We start from the raw sequence: 19,120 nt of genomic DNA on the forward strand, positions 1-19,120 counted from the left end.
CTGTCTAGCGAAACGTTTAGTTTTATGATGTACAAAACATCCTTTTCTGCTTGAAATACTGTAACTTATTGAAAGCTTTAGCGTATCCTGCTGTATAGGTCTGACATGACAAGTGGAACATTGGAACTGAACATTCTTAGTTCTCTGATTTAAACATACAAATATGACCAAATGATGAAACATGAATATGATAGTACTGACTCATTGTACAATGTCCCTCTCTCTTTCCTTTTCTTTGTTTCTTTCTCGCACTCTCTTTCGATCTCTTTCTCTCCCCTTCGTCTCTCCCCTCCAGAGATGCCCAGTCAGACGGAGACGGGTCCGCTGAGCACAGTGAGCTCGTATTTGCTGTCAACAACAATCGAGGCGGTGGTACCGGTGAGAGCCACGACGGAGAGCGACCAGGGTGAGAATTGGCAGGGGTTGGCCTTTGAGGATGGTGTGTGTGAGAACAATAGCAAGGTAAATGTGGCTTTCAGAGAAGGGGGATGTGCAAGTAGAGTTTTTTTCTTCAATGGAGATATGCAAGTCTTCTGTCTAGCAGGCATTCTCTGAACGGTGCTTACATGTCTGTCAAAGTAAAGACAGCACTAGTTCTGTGTATTGACATTGGACTCTCCCCTTTTGCTCACAACAGTAAGTTGTGTTTCAACAAAATGCAATGCCAACACTCAAGTGTCATACATACACTTACATCCATATGGATCAGCGTTGACTATGTGGCTGGGTTTTGCAGGAGCAGCAGGGCCCCCTTGAGGTCTGAAAGGGACATGGGACTTATGAACGCCATCGGTCTCCAGCCCCGTCACCCTACCCCCGTTGTGACATCACAAGGCACGCAGACACCCGTCCTACAGCTTCAGAATGCCGAAACACAGACCGACCGAGATCCACAGGTCCCCAGCACATCCCAGGCCTCCGAAGCAACAGACAGTAAGGTCTACCTATATCTATACCCATGTCTCTCTCCCCCAGTCCCTCCAGCATTTACCCTGTCTACTAGATCTAGAAAGTATTTGGTCCCTTTGACTTTTTCCACATTTTGTTACGTTAGACTTATTCTAAAATGGATTAAATAAATACAAATCCTCAGCAATCTACACACAATACCCCATAGTGACAATGAAAACAGGTTTTTCAAATGTTTTGCTAATTTATAAAAAGAAAAAACAGAAACACCTTATTTACTAAATAATTCAGACCCTTTGCTATGAGACGCGAAATTTAGTTCAGGTGCTCCCTGTTTCCATTGATTATCCTTGAGATGTTTCTACATCTTGATTGGAGTCCACCTGTGGTAAATTCAATTGATTGGACATGATTTGGAAAGGCACACACCTGTCTGTATAAGGTCCCACGGTTGACAGTGCATGTCAGAGTAAAACCAAGCCATGAGGTTGAAGGAATTGTCCGTAGAGCTCAGAGACAGGGTTGTGTCGAGGCACAGATCTGGGGAACGGTACCAAAACAATTCTGCAGCATTGAAGGTCCCCGAGAACACAGTGGCCTCCATTATTCTTAAATGGAAGAAGTTTGGAACCACCAAGACTCTTCCTAGAGCTGGCCGCCCGGCCAAACTGAGCAATCGGGAGAGAAGGGCCTTGGTCAGGGAGGTGACCAAGAACCCGATGGTCACTCTGACAGAGCTCCCGAGTTCCTCTGTGGCGATGGGAGAACCTTCCAGAAGGACAACCATCTCTGCAGGACTCCACTAATCAGGTCTTAATGGTAGAGTGGCCAGACGGACGCCACTCCCCAGGAAAAGGCACATGACAGCCCGCTTGGAGTTTGCCAAAAGACACCTAAAGACTCTGAGACTATGAGAAACTAAATTCTCTGGTCTGAGGAAAGACCTTTGGCATGAATGCCAAGCGTCACATCTGGAGGAAACCTGGCACCATCCCTACTGTGAAGCATGGTGATGGCAGCATCATGCTATGGGGATGTTTTTCAGCGGCAGGGACTGGGAGACTAGTCAGGATGGAGGCAAAGATGAATGGAGCAATGTACAGAGAGATCCTTGATGAAAACCTGCTCCAGAGCGCTCAGGACCTCAGAATGGGGCGAAGGTTCACCTTCCAACAGGTCAACTACCCCAAGCACACAGCCAAGACAACGAAGGAGTGGCTTCGGGACAAGTCTCTGTATGTCCTTGAGAGGCCCAGCCAGAGCCCGGACTTGAACCCGATCGGACATCTCTGGAGAGACCTGAAAATAGCTTTGCAGTTACGCTCCCCATCCAACCTGACAGAGCTTGAGAGGATCTGCAGAGAAGAATGGGAGAAACTCCCCAAATACAGATGTGCCAAGCTTGTAGCGTCATACCCAAGAAGACTCGAGGCTGTAATCGCTGCCAAAGGTGCTTCAAAAAAGTATTGAGTAAAGGGTCTGAATACTTATGTAAATGTGATATTTCCGTTTTTTATTTTAAATACATTTGCAGAAAAATCTAAACTTGTTTTTGCTTTGTCAATATGGGGTATTGTGTGTAGGTTGATGAGGGGGGAAAACAATTTAATCAATTTTAGAATAAGGCTGGACTCTAACAAAATGTGGAAAAAGTCAAGGGGTCTGAATACTTTCCGAAGGCACTGTATATCGTTTTCATAATACTGAGCTGTTCAACTGTGTAATGTCTTAACAGGTAAGTCACAATATGCAATATATATGCAGAGAGCTCCCCTCAAGCATATTGTAAGAACTTTCAATTTGTCATTAATTGTGCGAGTGAACTGTGTAAATCACCATTCTGGTTTTAATCATATCAGCTAGCGACCCTCTTGGATGGTCGGTGATGGTAATGATCACCCCATCACTGAATTCACAACTAGGTTCCATTTTACTGCACAACACTTTCTGCTGTTCTGTTTCAGTGCATTTCTACAACGGCTGCGTTTTTTCATTAATGGGGAATTTGTTCCTCGTTGCTGTCAGGAAATACAACCTGGCAAATTAGTAGCGTCATAATTGAATTAACTTTTTATGGAATCCTTTTCATTTGACGAATTTGGCATTTAGGACTTAACCTAATTGCAATCAGTCTTAACAACCTCCTTGACCTCATTCCATACAGAGCAGAACAAAGACCTCAAAGGCATGCACCAATGGCTCATACAGTACCTGGCAACAGGAAGCAAATACTTGTTTAGTTAATTAAAGGTACATTTCACTAATTTTCAACTTCCTATTCATCATCTTCAGCACCACCCCAACATCAACATACTGTATGTGAAAATGCCGTGTTTCTATATTTTGTGGTAAAAAAAGATACAGGAAGATACCGTGTCTTTCCAATGACATCATCAACCAATTAGTAGGCAATGCCTACTCATAATTGGTTAAAATCATATGATGCGCATCAATGATGTAATTGGAAATACTTATACTTCCTATCTTTTTCTTACTATAAAACAGAAAGGTGCCATTTTCACATATGTTGATGTTGAGGTGGTGCTGGAGATAATCAATGTGAAGTAAAAAACTTGTTTTTTTAAAAGAAGTGAAATTGCCCTTTAAGACAATAACCTCTGAATTGCTCTTGGTTCCTAAATCAGGTGAAGTGGACCATTACTTGTCTGTTGTCCCAGTGGTAATATAGCAATACCAATTACCCGATATCTCTGCATTAACTGTCTTAGTAACAGATCACATAAATAGATGTCGTGATATTGGGTCTCATCCAAAACACGTCTCTCTTGGGGCACTGAAATATCATTTCCATTACTGTATCTTTATGTTTCCCAGTGGCACATCTGGGAACGTGAGCGCTGGCAGAGAAAATGAGACCTGCTTTTGTGTGTCTGGGCCTTCTTAAGGTACTGTCTACAGGGGTTTTAGACTCAATTCCAATAGAGTCAATATCCACAAACGGAGCGCCACAGTCCATTTCGGCTCAGCTGGAATGTTGTGCACGAGGCATTACGTCGCGAGAGCATTAGCACACCTCCGTTATACTCATTACAAATGAATGATGGAAACAAACACCCGGCGGGAAATTCGAAAACAAGGTCTCACGCCAAGCCTTCAATAAGTTACAGTATTTCAAGCAAAAAAGGATGTTTTGTACACCATAAGACAAGGGCCTTTCACCTTTCATCCAATCGTATCCGGCACTTAACATTTATCTCTGTTTCTACTCCCCTATTGGGGGATAGAGATCCACTGTACTGTATGTAGGCGTGTACTAATTGTACCTCACTTGGAACCAGTTCTGACCATGTCTGTTCATTCTGTCATGGTCCTCGTCATACAGATTGAGCTATGAGAGGATTCTCTGACAGGTGTCCAGGAGTTCGAGGGTAATTAAGGTTGATTGCTTTGACTCCAACCCGCCGCCCTTCAAAAGTTGACTGCTCGGACGCCGATACTCTCGAGTGGAAATGTGCCTATTTCTTGAAGTGGAGTGTTTTCCTTCCCATAAAAAAAGACTCGAGTCCCTCTTATATAAGAAACGCTACTTTCTTATGATGCCTACTTCCTTACCCAAACCTGAAGTTAGGTTTCATAATATCTAATATTATCTGAAATATATCATCCAAGGAGTTTTCAGTGGTAGATGGAGGTATTGTATGCAAATTGTGTATTTGACAATTTTCCCCAAAAATGATGGAGGTATGAAACACCACTATCAGGATGCCTAATATTACTCCTCACAAAGAAAAGGTTTTTAATGATTAAAACCTGAATTTATTCATCATAATATTATTGGTGTGAGTGCAAATTGACTGTAGGTCAAAATAGTCCCAACAAATGGGCAACTTTGCAATTGCGTTTGCCCGTTGCACTGTTGGGCCTGGTGCAAAGGGAAATTACATTTACGTATCATTCGGATCTGAATCATCCATCCACATACTGTGGGCTGGCTGGTTTGACTAATCCGCATCTCCACGGCTGTGATGCCTTAAGTGACTCTTTAGCAGCTCTCTCCAGTGCATGCCTGATGGAGCATTTGCCGTTGGATGGAGCAGGCATTGGGAACACGCCTCCGCGCATCGCGTTGAACAGCGCACTCCTCAGGCCCAACTCTTGTTCAGCAAGTTGTATTCAAACATTGCTCGACGTGTTCATTTGAAATGGATTAGCAGCACTATGAGAGAGGATGATCACATTTTATCATGATAGAGTCATTACACACCGTATTTATGCCTTGGCAGTCGAGCCTTTGTGCTTCAAAGAATAGCTGTCTCATAGGACACTCGGCACGACTCTTGCCCAGGGTCTTACTTTCTCTTTTGTGTAAGGCCTAATATGTCATTTTAGTTAAGTAGTTCCGATTTATCGTATTCCCGAATGATCCCCAAAAGAAGTCAACCAGCACCTCTGTTACACCCGCCCACCCGGCAAAGTGACTTCAGCCAAGATTTCGTTTGAGTCGAGTCCCCTCCAGCCAGTCAGACACCCTATGTTTTGTGCAGAGGAGAGGTATTAAACACAAGGTGACACTTCCCACCTGCTTTCATTAAGGCAGCGACACACTTCGGAGAGCCCTAATAGCCCACCGCGCAGGTAAATCAGCCGCAATCAATTTGTCAGGACAGTGATGAAGCTAAAGCGCCCGAGTTGCATTATTAGGCCAAATGAACATTTATCCCACGGACAGAGAGAGAGAGAGAGAGAGCGGGAGAGTCAGAGAGACTATAGGAAATGCTCAGCGCTGGTCCTCTGATGTGCCGATAAGAGGCCGTGTGGGTACGGAGGAAACGTTCCCTCAACACCTTCTGTATTTTTGGGGCCACGCTTGGGAGATGACACAGGGCAGAGCAATAAAGCAGATGCTCTCTTACTCCACCGAAGAGGATTTTAAATGGCGCCTCCCGCTGTTCGATGGGGGAAATGGAGAATAGACTGAGGATATTTGACTAATCAACAGTAGCAATAGAGGCCCCCCAGGACTTACCATTTACTATCTGGGTCGTCAAGAAACCCCTCCGGTTTAACGACTGGAAAACTTTCAGTATATTGAAAAGCGTGTAATTACACAGGTTATACCGTATATGGGCGGGGCGAGGGAGAAATCATCTTTCAAATCTTCAGTTTACTTTTTCACTGAACTATGGTTGAATGGTTTGAATGAGAATCATCTTAGATCCGAAACGTCACCATACAGTTTTTTGTAATGTACATTGTTTATTTCTTTGTGGTTAACCAACCAAGGCTCGTCTTGTCACCTACTTATCAAGAGGCGTCGTCGTTAAGGTAAATGGGTGTGATCCATCACTGTAAACGTTCCCGTCATCCCTTCTAAGGCGGAAAACCTAAATGGATTTGTACCCGTCAATGCTATTTACTGTGGGAAAAACTTCCACTCTAAAAAGGTTCTGCAGTTCAGTTAGCAGGTGGACAGGTGACTGACACTGAGAGTGCTACTCATGCAGCCTCTGGCCTTGTGGTGTCAAACAGTCAGATAGAATGCCACCCACTGGCAGGTCTTATATCCAATTCCCTGATGCCATGCGAGTTTCAGTATAATCCCCTAGCCTTGTCAGTCTCTGGTTTGATTGGATCTCGAAGTGAAAATAGTCACGCCAATATTCACCTTTGATGTCACAATCAGAAATCCACGATTTTGGAGGTCTGAGAGAACATGTATAGGAGGAACTGTCCCTAGTCCAGTTTTGCATACGAGAGACGTTTTAGCTTTTTTTTTTCTCTTCACTATCCTCATTCACTCTCCTCGTCGGCAGACGGCAGCCGCTCAATGCGGGCTTTCATCTCTCCACCTCGCAGATGGAGCCACAAAATACTGCGCTAATCCGATTCCTCTCCCCCTCACTGAGACTAAACATTTCTTTAGGAAACATGTTTGAGGGATATGGTTTAAACACAGCACAGGTTTCTCAGTCAGAGTAAAATCTATATTCCGACAAATATATCATTGTACGGGGTACTATACACGGTACATATCCATCTCCTTGGCGTATTTCTTTTTTTTGGAGCAGATCACCTTGAAGAATTCCCTTCACGATGAGGTGGCTTTTGGAGGGTTTGAATGACTTTGAATGTTTACCTGGGTAAACGGTTGTAATCTGACTGGATGTAGTTTTCCTCTTACACGATGAACACAAGATTCTGTTGGCGTCACCAAGGCACGCATGTTTTCTAAACCGTACAAAATGTAAGGTAAATGTACATTCTCTCCCAGCGAACACGGTCTCAACATGTGCTGCGTTTTATTTCCTTCCTCCCCGAAGTTGCTGGACACATAAGGGACCTTCATCCAGGCAGCAGCGCAGAGACGACACCGTCTCTGTCAACCGAGGCCTCCACAGAGGCCAGCACCACCTTGGCTAACCCAGGTAACCCCATCCAGTCCTCCTCCTCACACCTGATTCTCAGTGTAAATAGAATCTTATCTCATATTTGAGTGGCATTTGTGGGGTCATTATACGCCACAAAATAGTGTTAAAAGTCGAGACAATCTTTGCCTGCGAGCAAAACAGCTGCCAAATAGGAGACATAAAGGAGACATAATGTAGCTCCAGGTGAGTCAGAGAAAACATCTCAGTTCCTAATCTACGAGGTCATCTCAGTTCTTTATCTATGATCTTAACACCGTTCTACCACCACATCATTAGCAAGACCAGTCAGTCAACAGGGGTGGTTGGCTGTGATAAATACATTTGGTCATTGTTTGAGGTGATTGTCAGTACTCACTGCCTCCTTATCTCTGGGGTTGAGGACACGGAGGGAGGAGGCCTCCCTCTTCCTCCCTCCCTCATATTCTCCCCTTCATTAAACCCGTTAATGGCCTCTCCCCTGTAGGGGCAACCGAGCTTTATTACGGCTGGGATTATTACAGCCCAGTAGTCGACGCTCACACATTTCTTACACTCTAGTGAATATGATCTATAGACCACAAATGATCGTAATGTGCGCAGTGAATACAGTAGCCATAAACTGGAGTGGATGTAACTGTTGCCAGCAAACACAGTGCGAAAAATAGTATTGTACATTGTAAGCAGTAGCTCTTTTGAATGTTTTTCCAATGTACAGTAGTAGTCCCACCCATACGAATAATAGCATTGCCAGGGCCACTGTCCTGCTGGCACACTCAGTGTAATTCTGCAGATAACGGTATAATACCATTGTTCATAAACTTTTATGGTTGCTTGGAGCCCAATTCAAATGAAGAACAAAAACATACAGCCTGTTTTTACTCTTCCAAATTGACATATTTCGTACTCCCAACAATTTAAGCGCCTGACAAAAACAACAATGCCTCCTGTTTTCAGTAGAAGGGACAGCCATAAGTACAATAATACTTTTTTAAAAGTACTTTGTTCATATCCTGAATGCCTGAAGTTTTGGATGCTAAAGTTGCCGTGTTTCCACCTTATGGTACTGCACTTGTGTGCTTCTGACTGTGGCTTTGTTTTTGACACAAATTTCATTATGAATTTCTTTGCAGAGTCCCGGGAGAGTTTGTGACTGACAGATAACACCCAGTACTCTGATCTGTCAGTCTGGCTTCTCCATGCATCGCTAGAGGCAGCCTACTCACTCTCTCATTTTCATTCTCCGCATCACATTAAGTGTGCTTGCGAAACATTTAGGCTGTCGACGTTCGCTCAGTAATCTTCATATACAGTATTTTGCCTGTAGAGGAATATTTATTTTTTTACATTTATGGGTATAAACAGCCAATCACGTTGTGGCAAAGCCAAATAACCATGTGTGCTTGACAGATAGGCGTAACACTGAGTTGCACCATGACTCACTCTATTCATACTCCGCTGATGTTACAGCACACAGCTGTCTAGTTTCAAAGATTTATTTGGCTGCACTTTCTCCGAGATGTTGCTTAATGTTTTTTATAGGCTCGGAAAATAATCTTTGATTTCCTTTCAATAGGGGATTGGGATAAGTTGAACTCTGCACCAACAGCAGCTGCCCGACTAATGTGATTACAGTATGTGGTATTACTGTAGGGGCTAGACGCTAAAGCAGACTGGTAACGCTGTTTTAGGAGTGGATTTATCCAGGCTAGTTGGACACTGCGACATTAGCCAGCCTTGTAATTACCTATATTCTTCCCCTGTCAGGTAACGCGGCCTTCATTAGGGCTAGCGCTACGGCTAGCGTAGATATCGCCGCGCCGTGCCAAATCACAGAGAAGAGGCCCACCTCGATCACGTCATGCCTGCCACTTCCACCTTCCCTCAAATAGTTTATACTGTCTGGTTACAGTTATGGAGGCAGTTTCTCAACCGCCAAAGCAGAGGACATGCATCTGTGTAAAAAGTGGAAATGGTTTGTTTTTCATGTGTGTGTTGTAGTTAGGTGCAAACAACATGTTGAGCAAGTAGGACATTGCGAATCAACATGTTTTTGCTTCAGTAATGAAGTGAATCCAACATTGAGGAAATGAATGTAACGGTTTCTACTGTATGTGTTACCAAGCTCTCCATGTCTTTTCCTCCTCCTCCCCCTCCCCGCCCAGGGGAATCTCAAGACCAGGGCAGTGGGGAGGATGCCGTTTCTCGGCTCCGCGGGCTGATCCCTGAGGGTGGTACGACGGCCGTGGTCCAGAGGGAGCAGAGCACCACCATGGGCAGCTTCGGTAACAGCATCATCGTTAGCCACCGCGGATCCCAGACTGGGACAGAGGCTCAGGGTGGGGGCAGAGGCACCCAGGGCAGGGGTCAGGGTGGTGGTGATGGTTGGACGTCCCTCTCTCCGCCCCACCGTGGCACTCTGTCGTTCACAGAGCCCACCTCCCGTATTCTGACCCACCAGAGCATGCAGCTGGGTGAAAGCTCAGCCTTCCTGTTAGAGCCCTCTGGGGCCCATAGCAGGACAGTAACACCTCTCCCCTCCCAGTACATCACAGTCTCTTCTCATCTCAGCCCTCAGGGGCCCATTGGGGTGGAGGAGGGGGCCGATGGGACCCCTGTGGACACAGACGATGCGTTTGAGGGTGTGGGACTTGTCGATGATCTAGATCCACACTCGCCCTCTGCTTCCTCCTCCTCTTCTTCAACCCTGTCCCCTGTTCTCTCCCCTCTCAACAACAACAGCTACAGTGCCAGTTACCACGGAGACCCCTACAGTCGATAGATGGTCATGTGCTTTCCATATCCATCTGATCTCTACCTAGAAGACTCTCCTCCGTCTAGCCTTAATACATTGACTACTGTTTATTCTGGAGGCTTCCAATCCCAACAATGAAATGAGGCACTTAAAACTTCATCCTACTCCTCCATTGCATGAACTGTTTTCTATCCAATAGTAGGCTGGATGAGACCTATCTTCAACCTAGGATGAGGCTTGGTCTCTTTCTTGGATGTGGTGTTCCTTTGCGTGCCCTGACTTCAATTTGAGACTTGTGTCATTGCCCAATTGCAAGAATCCAAAAGCTACAGTTTGACCATTCCATCGGAGGGAGGTGGACCTGAATGACTCTTTTACAATCAGGGTTTCAGATCGGTGGTTTTCAAATGCCATCAAGGACCAAATTCCATGATCAAATTGCAACTTTCTTCAAAACGTGTTAAGACTCTTGATCACTATTAGCATGAAGCTGATATGCTGAGTAGAAGCACATTTTATTAACCAATCACATTGGTACAGTTTGATTGTGAACCTGGATGATTCTGTATCAGTTTCTTTTTTTATTCTTATTTTTTATGTCTATGAATTATATTCTATTGTGTGAGAGAGAGAGGATGTTCTATGTCACCCTTTGTGGTTACAAAACGTTTCGTTCTTCCGTTATAGTCGTCATGGTTGATTAGTGGTTCGCAAAGATGTAGCTAACCCAAGATAACTTTTGAATCTCTTGTACTACATAGGAGAGCAGCGTTACATTACAGAGTAGAATTTAGGGTTGGGCAATATTTCGGGAGACCAATTCCACCATATGTTACTCCAAACATGGGCGATATTCGATATTATCGCCGTGCGCTGTTAAATGACAAAATAATACGCGACTCCTTTCTTTGCTATTTATGATCTCATAACCTCCTTCTCATTTAGACTTCTTTTCAACATATTGATACTGTCTAACTGATAAAACTGCACGGTTTTGACTTGGAAAGTTCAAATAGAGTATTGTCTAGTGCGCCACAATAGCTCGACCATATAGTTGATGACAAATATTGCCGATCCTCGAGTTTGTCATATGTTCAGCCAAACCTAGTAGCATTACAAGACGTTGCTACCAGAGAGTTGCCAGATAATACCATTACTCTTTCCTCCCCAGTGTAATGCCTGTATCTGGTGTACAGTATGCGGTCGGATGTGTGTGTGACAATGGTTAACCTGTACCCAGAAAAGAAATCAAACAGCATGACTTATGTATTTCAAAGGTTGATTTAATAATAACAGTATACAGTACACATGTACTAGTGGCATGTAGATCATGAGACCTAGATCCGCAGCCTCGTAACTTCCAAACTTGTTTTGAAACACCTAAATGCTGTGCCAAGTATTTTGAAGTGAAGCATTTTGACAATAGTGCATCTCTTCTACGCTGTCAAACTGTCACCCCATGTCTTGTGATGGTTGTCTTTTATACAGTAGGATTCCTTATCTAGATCCACTGTGGTATGTTGAGCCCCGTCATCTAAGACTAAATGGAATTTGAAAAGGAGATGCATCCAGAAGGCTCTCTTTAAAATGGCCAGTTTGCCTCCCACAAGCCGCCCCGGTGCCTTGAGGGTTGTGTTGTTGTGACAGAGAGGCAGTTGGAGGTGCACAGGGGTGATGATCGCATTCCGAGTCACCACAGGGGCAAAGCTCTCTAGGTTGAATGGACTTTGTGTGCTTCAAACAGGTTTGTCAGTTCTTAATTCTTTTTAAAACTGGTTTGGCAATTAGCAGTAATCTGCAAAAAATAATACATTTTGTTTATTGTTTTTCCTATCAAGGTGGTCGGTTTTGACAGTGAAGGAAACTGTGTTGAATTAATGAATTTGGAAGTGCTTACTGCAGCTCCATGGTGAATGGGTTACTTTTTTGATATTTGGATGTGAAAAGTTACGCATTATGAGCAGGTTTTTGTCTCTCAGCCACTGTTGGTCCAGCCAACTTGCACTGCTTATATCTGTCTCTCTCTCAAAGTATATTGTGATTCTATCTGTTGAGTTCATGTTTTAGAAAGATATTGGTTATAGAAGAAGATATGCCAACTTAAGCAATAACGTAAGGTTGATCCTAATCTTTTTTCATATACATTTACCAGAGTTGCATTAGTCATGTGACCCTGCAGCAGCACTGTCTATCTCTGTTGTTCAGATCACTTCTAGGAGAGCAATGCACCATTTGTCGGTTCATATGCTGATCTGACTACAAACAACTTCAGGAAGATTGTCAAAAAGATAAATATATTTTGTTCATTGTTTATGCGATTGTGAAATTGTCTCCCCAGTGTTTTCCTATACTGTATGACTGACCACTAACTTGTACTGTGCCGATCTTCATTTTAATTTGTCCTCAATTAAGGGGTCCCATTATGGCTTGTAATGACTCCTGTAAGGTTATGGGAAATACTAGATTACCTCTCATAGCGTCAGACTGAGTGAAATTAGATTTGGACAAATATATGCTTGTTATTCAAGCATTAATGTGTTTCATGTTAGCGTATGATCCATGAGGGACAATACCATTCTGATTTTATACAAAAATCATCTGTTTACAACAACGTCTAACCATCGACCCTTGGAAAGAGCAGGAAGACCGGAGTCTCATTTACAGTTCTTGGGTTGAATATCAGAGTGATCTGGGTAGGAGTAGAAAGGGGTGTAATGGGAAAGTGTTTGCGACAGACAAACCAAGAGACCCATCAGGCATCAGAATGGTTCAGGCTAACCCAGATCTGTCAGACTCTGCTCCTGAAAAGACCCCCCTCCCCTTTGGAAACTGGAGCAGACAGCTGACACAGTTTCCTTTTGTTTCCCCCTTTTTATTTCTTTTTGAGCACCCTCATCTCGTGTTTTTCTTGTTTTTGGTTTTTAACATGTGGAATTTACTGTTTTCTTTCACCTGTTTTCTATTGTATTTGAAGAGGATATGATTGACTGCATTCTAGTGTCCTGTTGGTCAGGAGGGTTAATGGAAAGGATGTGTTGTAATCACAAGGCAGGAGCTTACAGTGGCTTCGTGGTGACTGTTGGGTGAGATGGAGAGAGAAATGGAATTGGAGCAGGAGAACTGAACAACTGATCCCTGTGGGCTCCAGTCCTGCTGGGCTTGAAGTGGGAGAAAAACAGTGAGCGAAACAGCAGCGTTGGATTTGGTCACCTTGATGCTCATACAGCATTGCGTTAGATGAGCTCATCTGTTTCAGCTTTCACCTATCTGTGCTCTTTATTACTCATGGGGGGGGGGGGGGGGGGGGGAAATAACAATTTTGGACCCCCTTGTGGCCCCCCTAAATGTGGAGTATGAAATCATTTTTACCTAACAAATTTTTTGCTGTCATTCTTTTTTTACATCCGTTATTAGACAGTGGCAACGATGATGATTATGAACATGGTCTTTTGCCTGCTAATGCCTGCAATGCAGTGAAGAAAACGATATGACAACAATAACGTCTAATGTAACTGGCCCCTCTAACAGTACAACTGGCCCCAGCTTGCCCCCCCCCCCCAGTTGAAATGGTCTCGAACCGCCACTGCTCAGTTCACCAACATACAATAATCAGCAGCGTGTGTATCAATTCAAAATTCAATCCAGACCATAGTTAAATAGTGGAACTACAGTATATAGAGTAGAAATCTCCACTTACAGTTCTCCACAGCCCAGGACGTTTTGCGACTACCCGTGTTTTTATTTTCTGTGCAATAAAGGGCAATATGTAATCACATTACATACTCAGCGTATTTAGTTATAATGCTTTACACTGTTCACAGATCATCACAAAATCAGTGTAGTCGAGACATTACACTGTCATATGTTCACACAGGTGATATTCACATGTTTGTGCAGCAGAATAAAAATGTCTGTGATCTTCAGGATATGATTGAAATTTGGATCAAATCTGTTTAGGAATTTGTTTATATATATTCAAGTCTGAAATGTGTTTATAAATTGAGGATAATGAGCTTCCTATACAAATACTTTCAGGGAAATTCTAAAGGTCATGAGTGTATTTGTTCTGTTGTCGCTGACTCACCATAGTGTCTTTTTCTCACACTTATCAATATGTGATCTCCTGAGTGTACGCGAACTCAACAAGGAAGTGTCTTCAGTGTGCATGTTTTTTTGTAGGAGATTGTGATTTGAAGGGTTTTCTATCTACTTTAAAGGGTAAAATGCAGCATATTACAGTAGTCAATGTGCAACAAAGTGCTGTTGGAACACCAAAGATCCTAGAAAATATATGTTGATCATAAACAAATAAAAATGTAAAGCTAAGAAACGATAAATTTTCTTTTTTTATTCTCAAGGGTAAAAGACAATATACATTTTCCTTCCATCTAGTAAGAAGGGGTTCTCTTACATGGTGAGCTGTTATGACCTGTTTGAAACTTTGTCATCGTCTCTCTCCTTGCTATTTTACAGTATGAGAATTTCAAGAGAATTTATCGTATAATTAATGCATTAATTAATAGCATAACGGCAATATATCCTGCCAGCTGTTTGTAATCCCTGAACATTATGTGTTCAGTAATTTGAACAAGGCAATGTCATTGGGGGTGGTCATGTTCACAGTACAGAATACTGTGCACAGGATCTTCAAGACTGACCTTCTCTTGAGAGCTTGGACCAAGTGCTAACATTGGATGGAACTAATTCTCTCTACAGATATTTTGCTCCTCCATTTATTTGTATCATCTTTGTAGAGCTATGTGGGTTTATTCATGGCAAATGTTTCTGGTAAACAACCCACATCCCCTCCTACAGAAAGACTCACTTTTGGCCAGCAAGGCATTGAGCAAAAATAACGAGAGCAATCAAAATGAAAAAATATTAGGATTGTTTCCTGCTTGGCGGTTTTCATGTCTTCCAGAATCATTTGCTCCTTGAGAATTGACTTTTTTTTTATTATCATGAAACTGCATCCTTATTTGTTTGATACTTCACCAAAAAGGATAACTATTTCTAGTCTGCTGAATTATTCATATTTTCTCGATAACTACTCAGGGGAAGATATAAAATCCACCGAATGGTTGGATTACTCAGTCGCTGCTCTGCTGTATCAGATCTGCCCAAAAGGTCCCACAATGATCTGACACATGGACACCCTGGGGGTTTGAAGAGGTCGAGCTTTATCTAGTGTTGGCCCACCTGAACAACTGAGGGGTGTATGTGTTTATACTAGAGATGAAGATTCAGACCGGTGCAAAGAGGTAGCGGGAAAACAAACAAACAAAGCCGTGCCTCTATATCAACTGGTAGGATTACACAACGGTGTAAATGGATGGAAACTAGACCTGGGAAATTGATGAAAGCATTGCACTTAACTTTATAAATGACCATGGAGAGTGCTGTTGGAAGTGACTGAGGATAGGACCAGTCTGATTCCCCATGCAATCCCTCCCTTTGCCGCTGTGAATGTTGCTGAGGTGCGGGAGGCAGAGAACTTACATAACGACAGTATGCTCCTCTGTGAATGGATACTTCCTCTTAAGCACCTACACAGACTAGCCTGTGATCCAGCGCAATCATCAGGATATTGAGTCAGATAGGTGGCGGAACTAATTAGATGCTGAAGCTCAAGTTACACCAGTCTTGTTGCAGTAGCCATCTTCCAGCCCCAAAACTTTCTCCCGGGAGTCCAACTCTGAGTTGCGGTCCATCTGCAATGGCTGCTCAATGTTCTTGACGAGGAGAGGCTTCAGTGGGGGAATCGATGTGTTTAATTGTATGCCAGGCGCTCTGGGGAAATACTGCCACAAAAGTAAGACGTTTTTAGAAGAGAGAAAGTCCTCCTCCCACTTATTTCCTCGCTCTTTGTTTGCCCCCTTTCTCTGTTGCTCTCCCTCTTCAAGTTTTCCTTCTCCCTCCCTTGCCCTCTTCCTTCCCACCTCCCCCCACTGTTCCACAGATGCTCTCTTTCCTCCCTCTTATCACCCCACCCATAGTCTCTCCACTCCCATTATAATTTCTGCATGCCCCTCCGCGCCCCCCCTGCCATGTCTCCTGTGAATAAGAGGCTGGCACTTCAAAGCAATGCTTTTAATTAATCCAATTTGGTGAGGCAGTTCTAGGAGGGCACCTACCGTTCAGGAGAGAGGGTAGCAGGGTGGATGATGGGTGTCCTCAGAGGTGGTATGGGAAAAAAAGAAGCCATTACCCATACTCCACCACTCCATAAGTGGGGCCTGGGGATGTTCGGGTGAACTCTTCACTTGGTGTGTCTGAAAAGACACCAGGTACTTGCACTACTTTAGTTATCGATGTGTGTCTTATCTCGAATGAGTTCAAGCTTATAAGCGTGCATCACCACATGCTCAAGTAACGCATGCAACCTGCAAATGGGCAAATAACAAATTAGGCCAACATCCACATTTCATAGGAAGACTATGGAGACAACAAAGTGCTTGACTGTCTTTTAGCCACAGATCCCCTCATAATGAATTAACTGTTGCAAAAAAAGCTTGATGCAAAAAAATATCAGCCCTGTCCCAACTCCTAAATGCTCCCCTTTTGGTTAAATTGGGGCACATTTTTTTAATCAGAGTAAACATGAAGACAGAAAACCGCATGAGGACTTTTAAATGGGTATGGAGTTTGTCCTAGAAACAAACAAACAAACACGCACACCAGCTGGCTTTGCTGCAGCGACGTTGTTCCTGGTAGAATAATTCATGCTGTAAAAGCTACACCACTAAATGTCTACCCTTACTACTACAGGGGAAGTTGAGCACCAGAACTAGTCAGGGATTGTTCCGGATTCATTTTCATTGTCCTCACACAACTAGGAGCAGCAAAATAGGATCGAGTAAAGCCATCTCATAATGACCCGCTGAATCATTACCTTTCCAATGTATGAACTATCACAGAACACTGAGGTTTTGGTGAGATGAATTGTTAATGGTCTATTGAGAGGAAGGGCCGTTATCTTACTCACTCTCTCTCTCTCTCATGCATTCAAGCTTATCTTAATTTTTTGTTAAATTAGTGTAAATCTTCCCTCTAGCTTCAAGTAGTGTGATTTTGATGTAATAAGTGTGCTTTATTGTTGTATGAATTACGGTACATAATAAAAAAGGGCACAAATCATAATAGTGTATTACATTTACTACATACAATTTTGTGCTGAAGAAAGACAGGTTATTGTGCAACAACTGGGGTAGTAGTATACTATATACCAGGGGAGGCTGGTGACTTAAAATTTAAGAGGATGGGAGACCCACGGCATAGGAGCGGAACACACGGAGACGACAGTGTGTTTTTATTTTAACCTAAAGCATTTAATAAAGACATGTATAGTACAATATTATGGGGAGTGGGAATGAGAGGGCTACTTACACAGTTGGAAAAGGATCACAGCCGTGATTGAATGAGGCATGAGTTGAGGTGTTCAGAGGCTTGACCAGTGCAGTACAAGATTTGACTGGGAAGACCCAGAACAATAACACAACACAGATAGACAAAAGAGATAAGAATGAATTTGTCCAAGCAAGGCGTAAAATCATTGATGTATTAATGTGATTGCATAAGTGATTGACTCTACAAACAGTAATGAGAGAAAATGAATAGGGGTTCTCACAGTGCGTGGAGGGGAAACATTCAATGTGCCAGTGGATGAGTGGGCACATGAGACGTGGGTTCAGTTCATGTCAGGAGAAAGTTGACAATGGTAGTGGAGTGAAGTCGTCATCACATCTTAATCAGGGAACAGGAGGGGACTTAGCTGTAAATATAAATAGCAGATACATTCCATTACAGCTGCGCCATCATAGGTTTGGACGAGTTTCTCTATGATGTTAAACTCCGACATCTCAAAATGTATGAAATCAAACACAGACTGCGCATCTCGCCCACTTGACACATCAAAGCAGCCCAAGAAACGTTCCTGAATAAAGCCCTGATCATCCACATACCTGATGATAACTGACAACTGCAAGCAGACTGGTGGCACCATAGGTCCCAGAGCGGTGGGGCAATTTTTATCCCCTGGGGCCTGGAGTTTTTCATTATATGTTAACCTAACTAGGAAAACTCTGAACCCTATACCCTTTTGGGCTCCCGAGTGGTGCAGCAGTCTAAGGCACTGCATCTCAGTGCTAGAGGTGTCACTACAGACCCTGGTTCGATTCCAGGCTGTATCACAACCGGCCGTGATTGGGAGTCCCATAGGGCGGCGCACAATTAGCCCAGCGTCATCCGGGTTTGGCAGGGGTAGGCCGTCATTGTAAATAAGAATTTGTTCTTATCTGACTTTCCTAGTTAAATAAAGGTAAAATAAAATATAAGGTATGACAGTGATTAATCATTTGTAAAAAGGTTTTCTACGGACTATGATACACCAGTCACATGGTTTAAAAAAACGACTGAAAAAAACTCCTGGCCCAGGGGGGATGAAAACCCTGTCAGACTGCAGCTACCTTTTGTTCATATAAATGATATTTAGACTAGATTAGGAGGGGGATTTCTTCTACCGAGACACATAGACAACAACTGATAGACAATAGAACTCACAGGGCTGAGTTTGCTTTATGCATGTTTGCATCATGCAGACCTATGCAACTGTAGGCCTTATAAAACATTTAAACACACCCGTCATCACTATGTTTATTGATGAATTCCAGTTAATAATTTAATTAAAAACGTATAGGCACCCTAGCCAGCCCAATTTTGAATATAAACAAACTGATCACATTCACATTTTCTCCTGACACACAAATGGACTATAAATACATAACGTTACCAATTAGTTTACCCTGCCCAGATGGACAGGGTTCATAGGCTGTATGCAGCTGCTCTTATTAGTAACCTACAGTTGATCAGACTGAAAAATAGTCTTGTTTGTGAGATGTCAGATTTCTAATGTTTAGGTGTAGCCTAGGCTGCTGCAACATTTATGTCAGGAGTTTTTACTTGTCTGTCCTGAGTGATTACTATCAGAGGAAAGTGTAAAGCCTGGAAAAGCGTGGAAACCTCTCTTTAATTTGACTTTTAATGGATGATGCGATCAAATCATTCGGAATTGTTTTCGACATCCCAGAAAATA

The 19,120-nt window shown here is 43.1% G+C and overlaps 1 protein-coding gene across 9 annotated transcripts in view; it reads left to right on the forward strand.

The window, feature by feature from the left end:
* LOC115202872 (muscarinic acetylcholine receptor M4) overlaps positions 1–19,120 on the forward strand; it is a 177,469-nt gene that overhangs the window by 95,939 nt on the left and 62,410 nt on the right. For 5 of the 9 annotated variants that reach the window (XM_029766998.1, XM_029766996.1, XM_029766999.1 and 2 more), the window contains 3 exons: positions 296–406; positions 737–933; positions 7,191–7,295. In XM_029766998.1, the coding sequence (XP_029622858.1) occupies positions 296–406; positions 737–933; positions 7,191–7,295 (413 nt within the window). Of the gene's footprint in view, positions 1–295; positions 407–736; positions 934–7,190; positions 7,296–9,439; positions 13,125–19,120 lie in introns of those variants that run through there. The other 4 variants (XM_029767002.1, XM_029767006.1, XM_029767001.1 and 1 more) reach the window with 3 other exon arrangements.

Source organism: Salmo trutta, chromosome 12, assembly GCF_901001165.1.
Source record: "Salmo trutta chromosome 12, fSalTru1.1, whole genome shotgun sequence".
NCBI lineage: Eukaryota > Metazoa > Chordata > Actinopteri > Salmoniformes > Salmonidae > Salmo > Salmo trutta.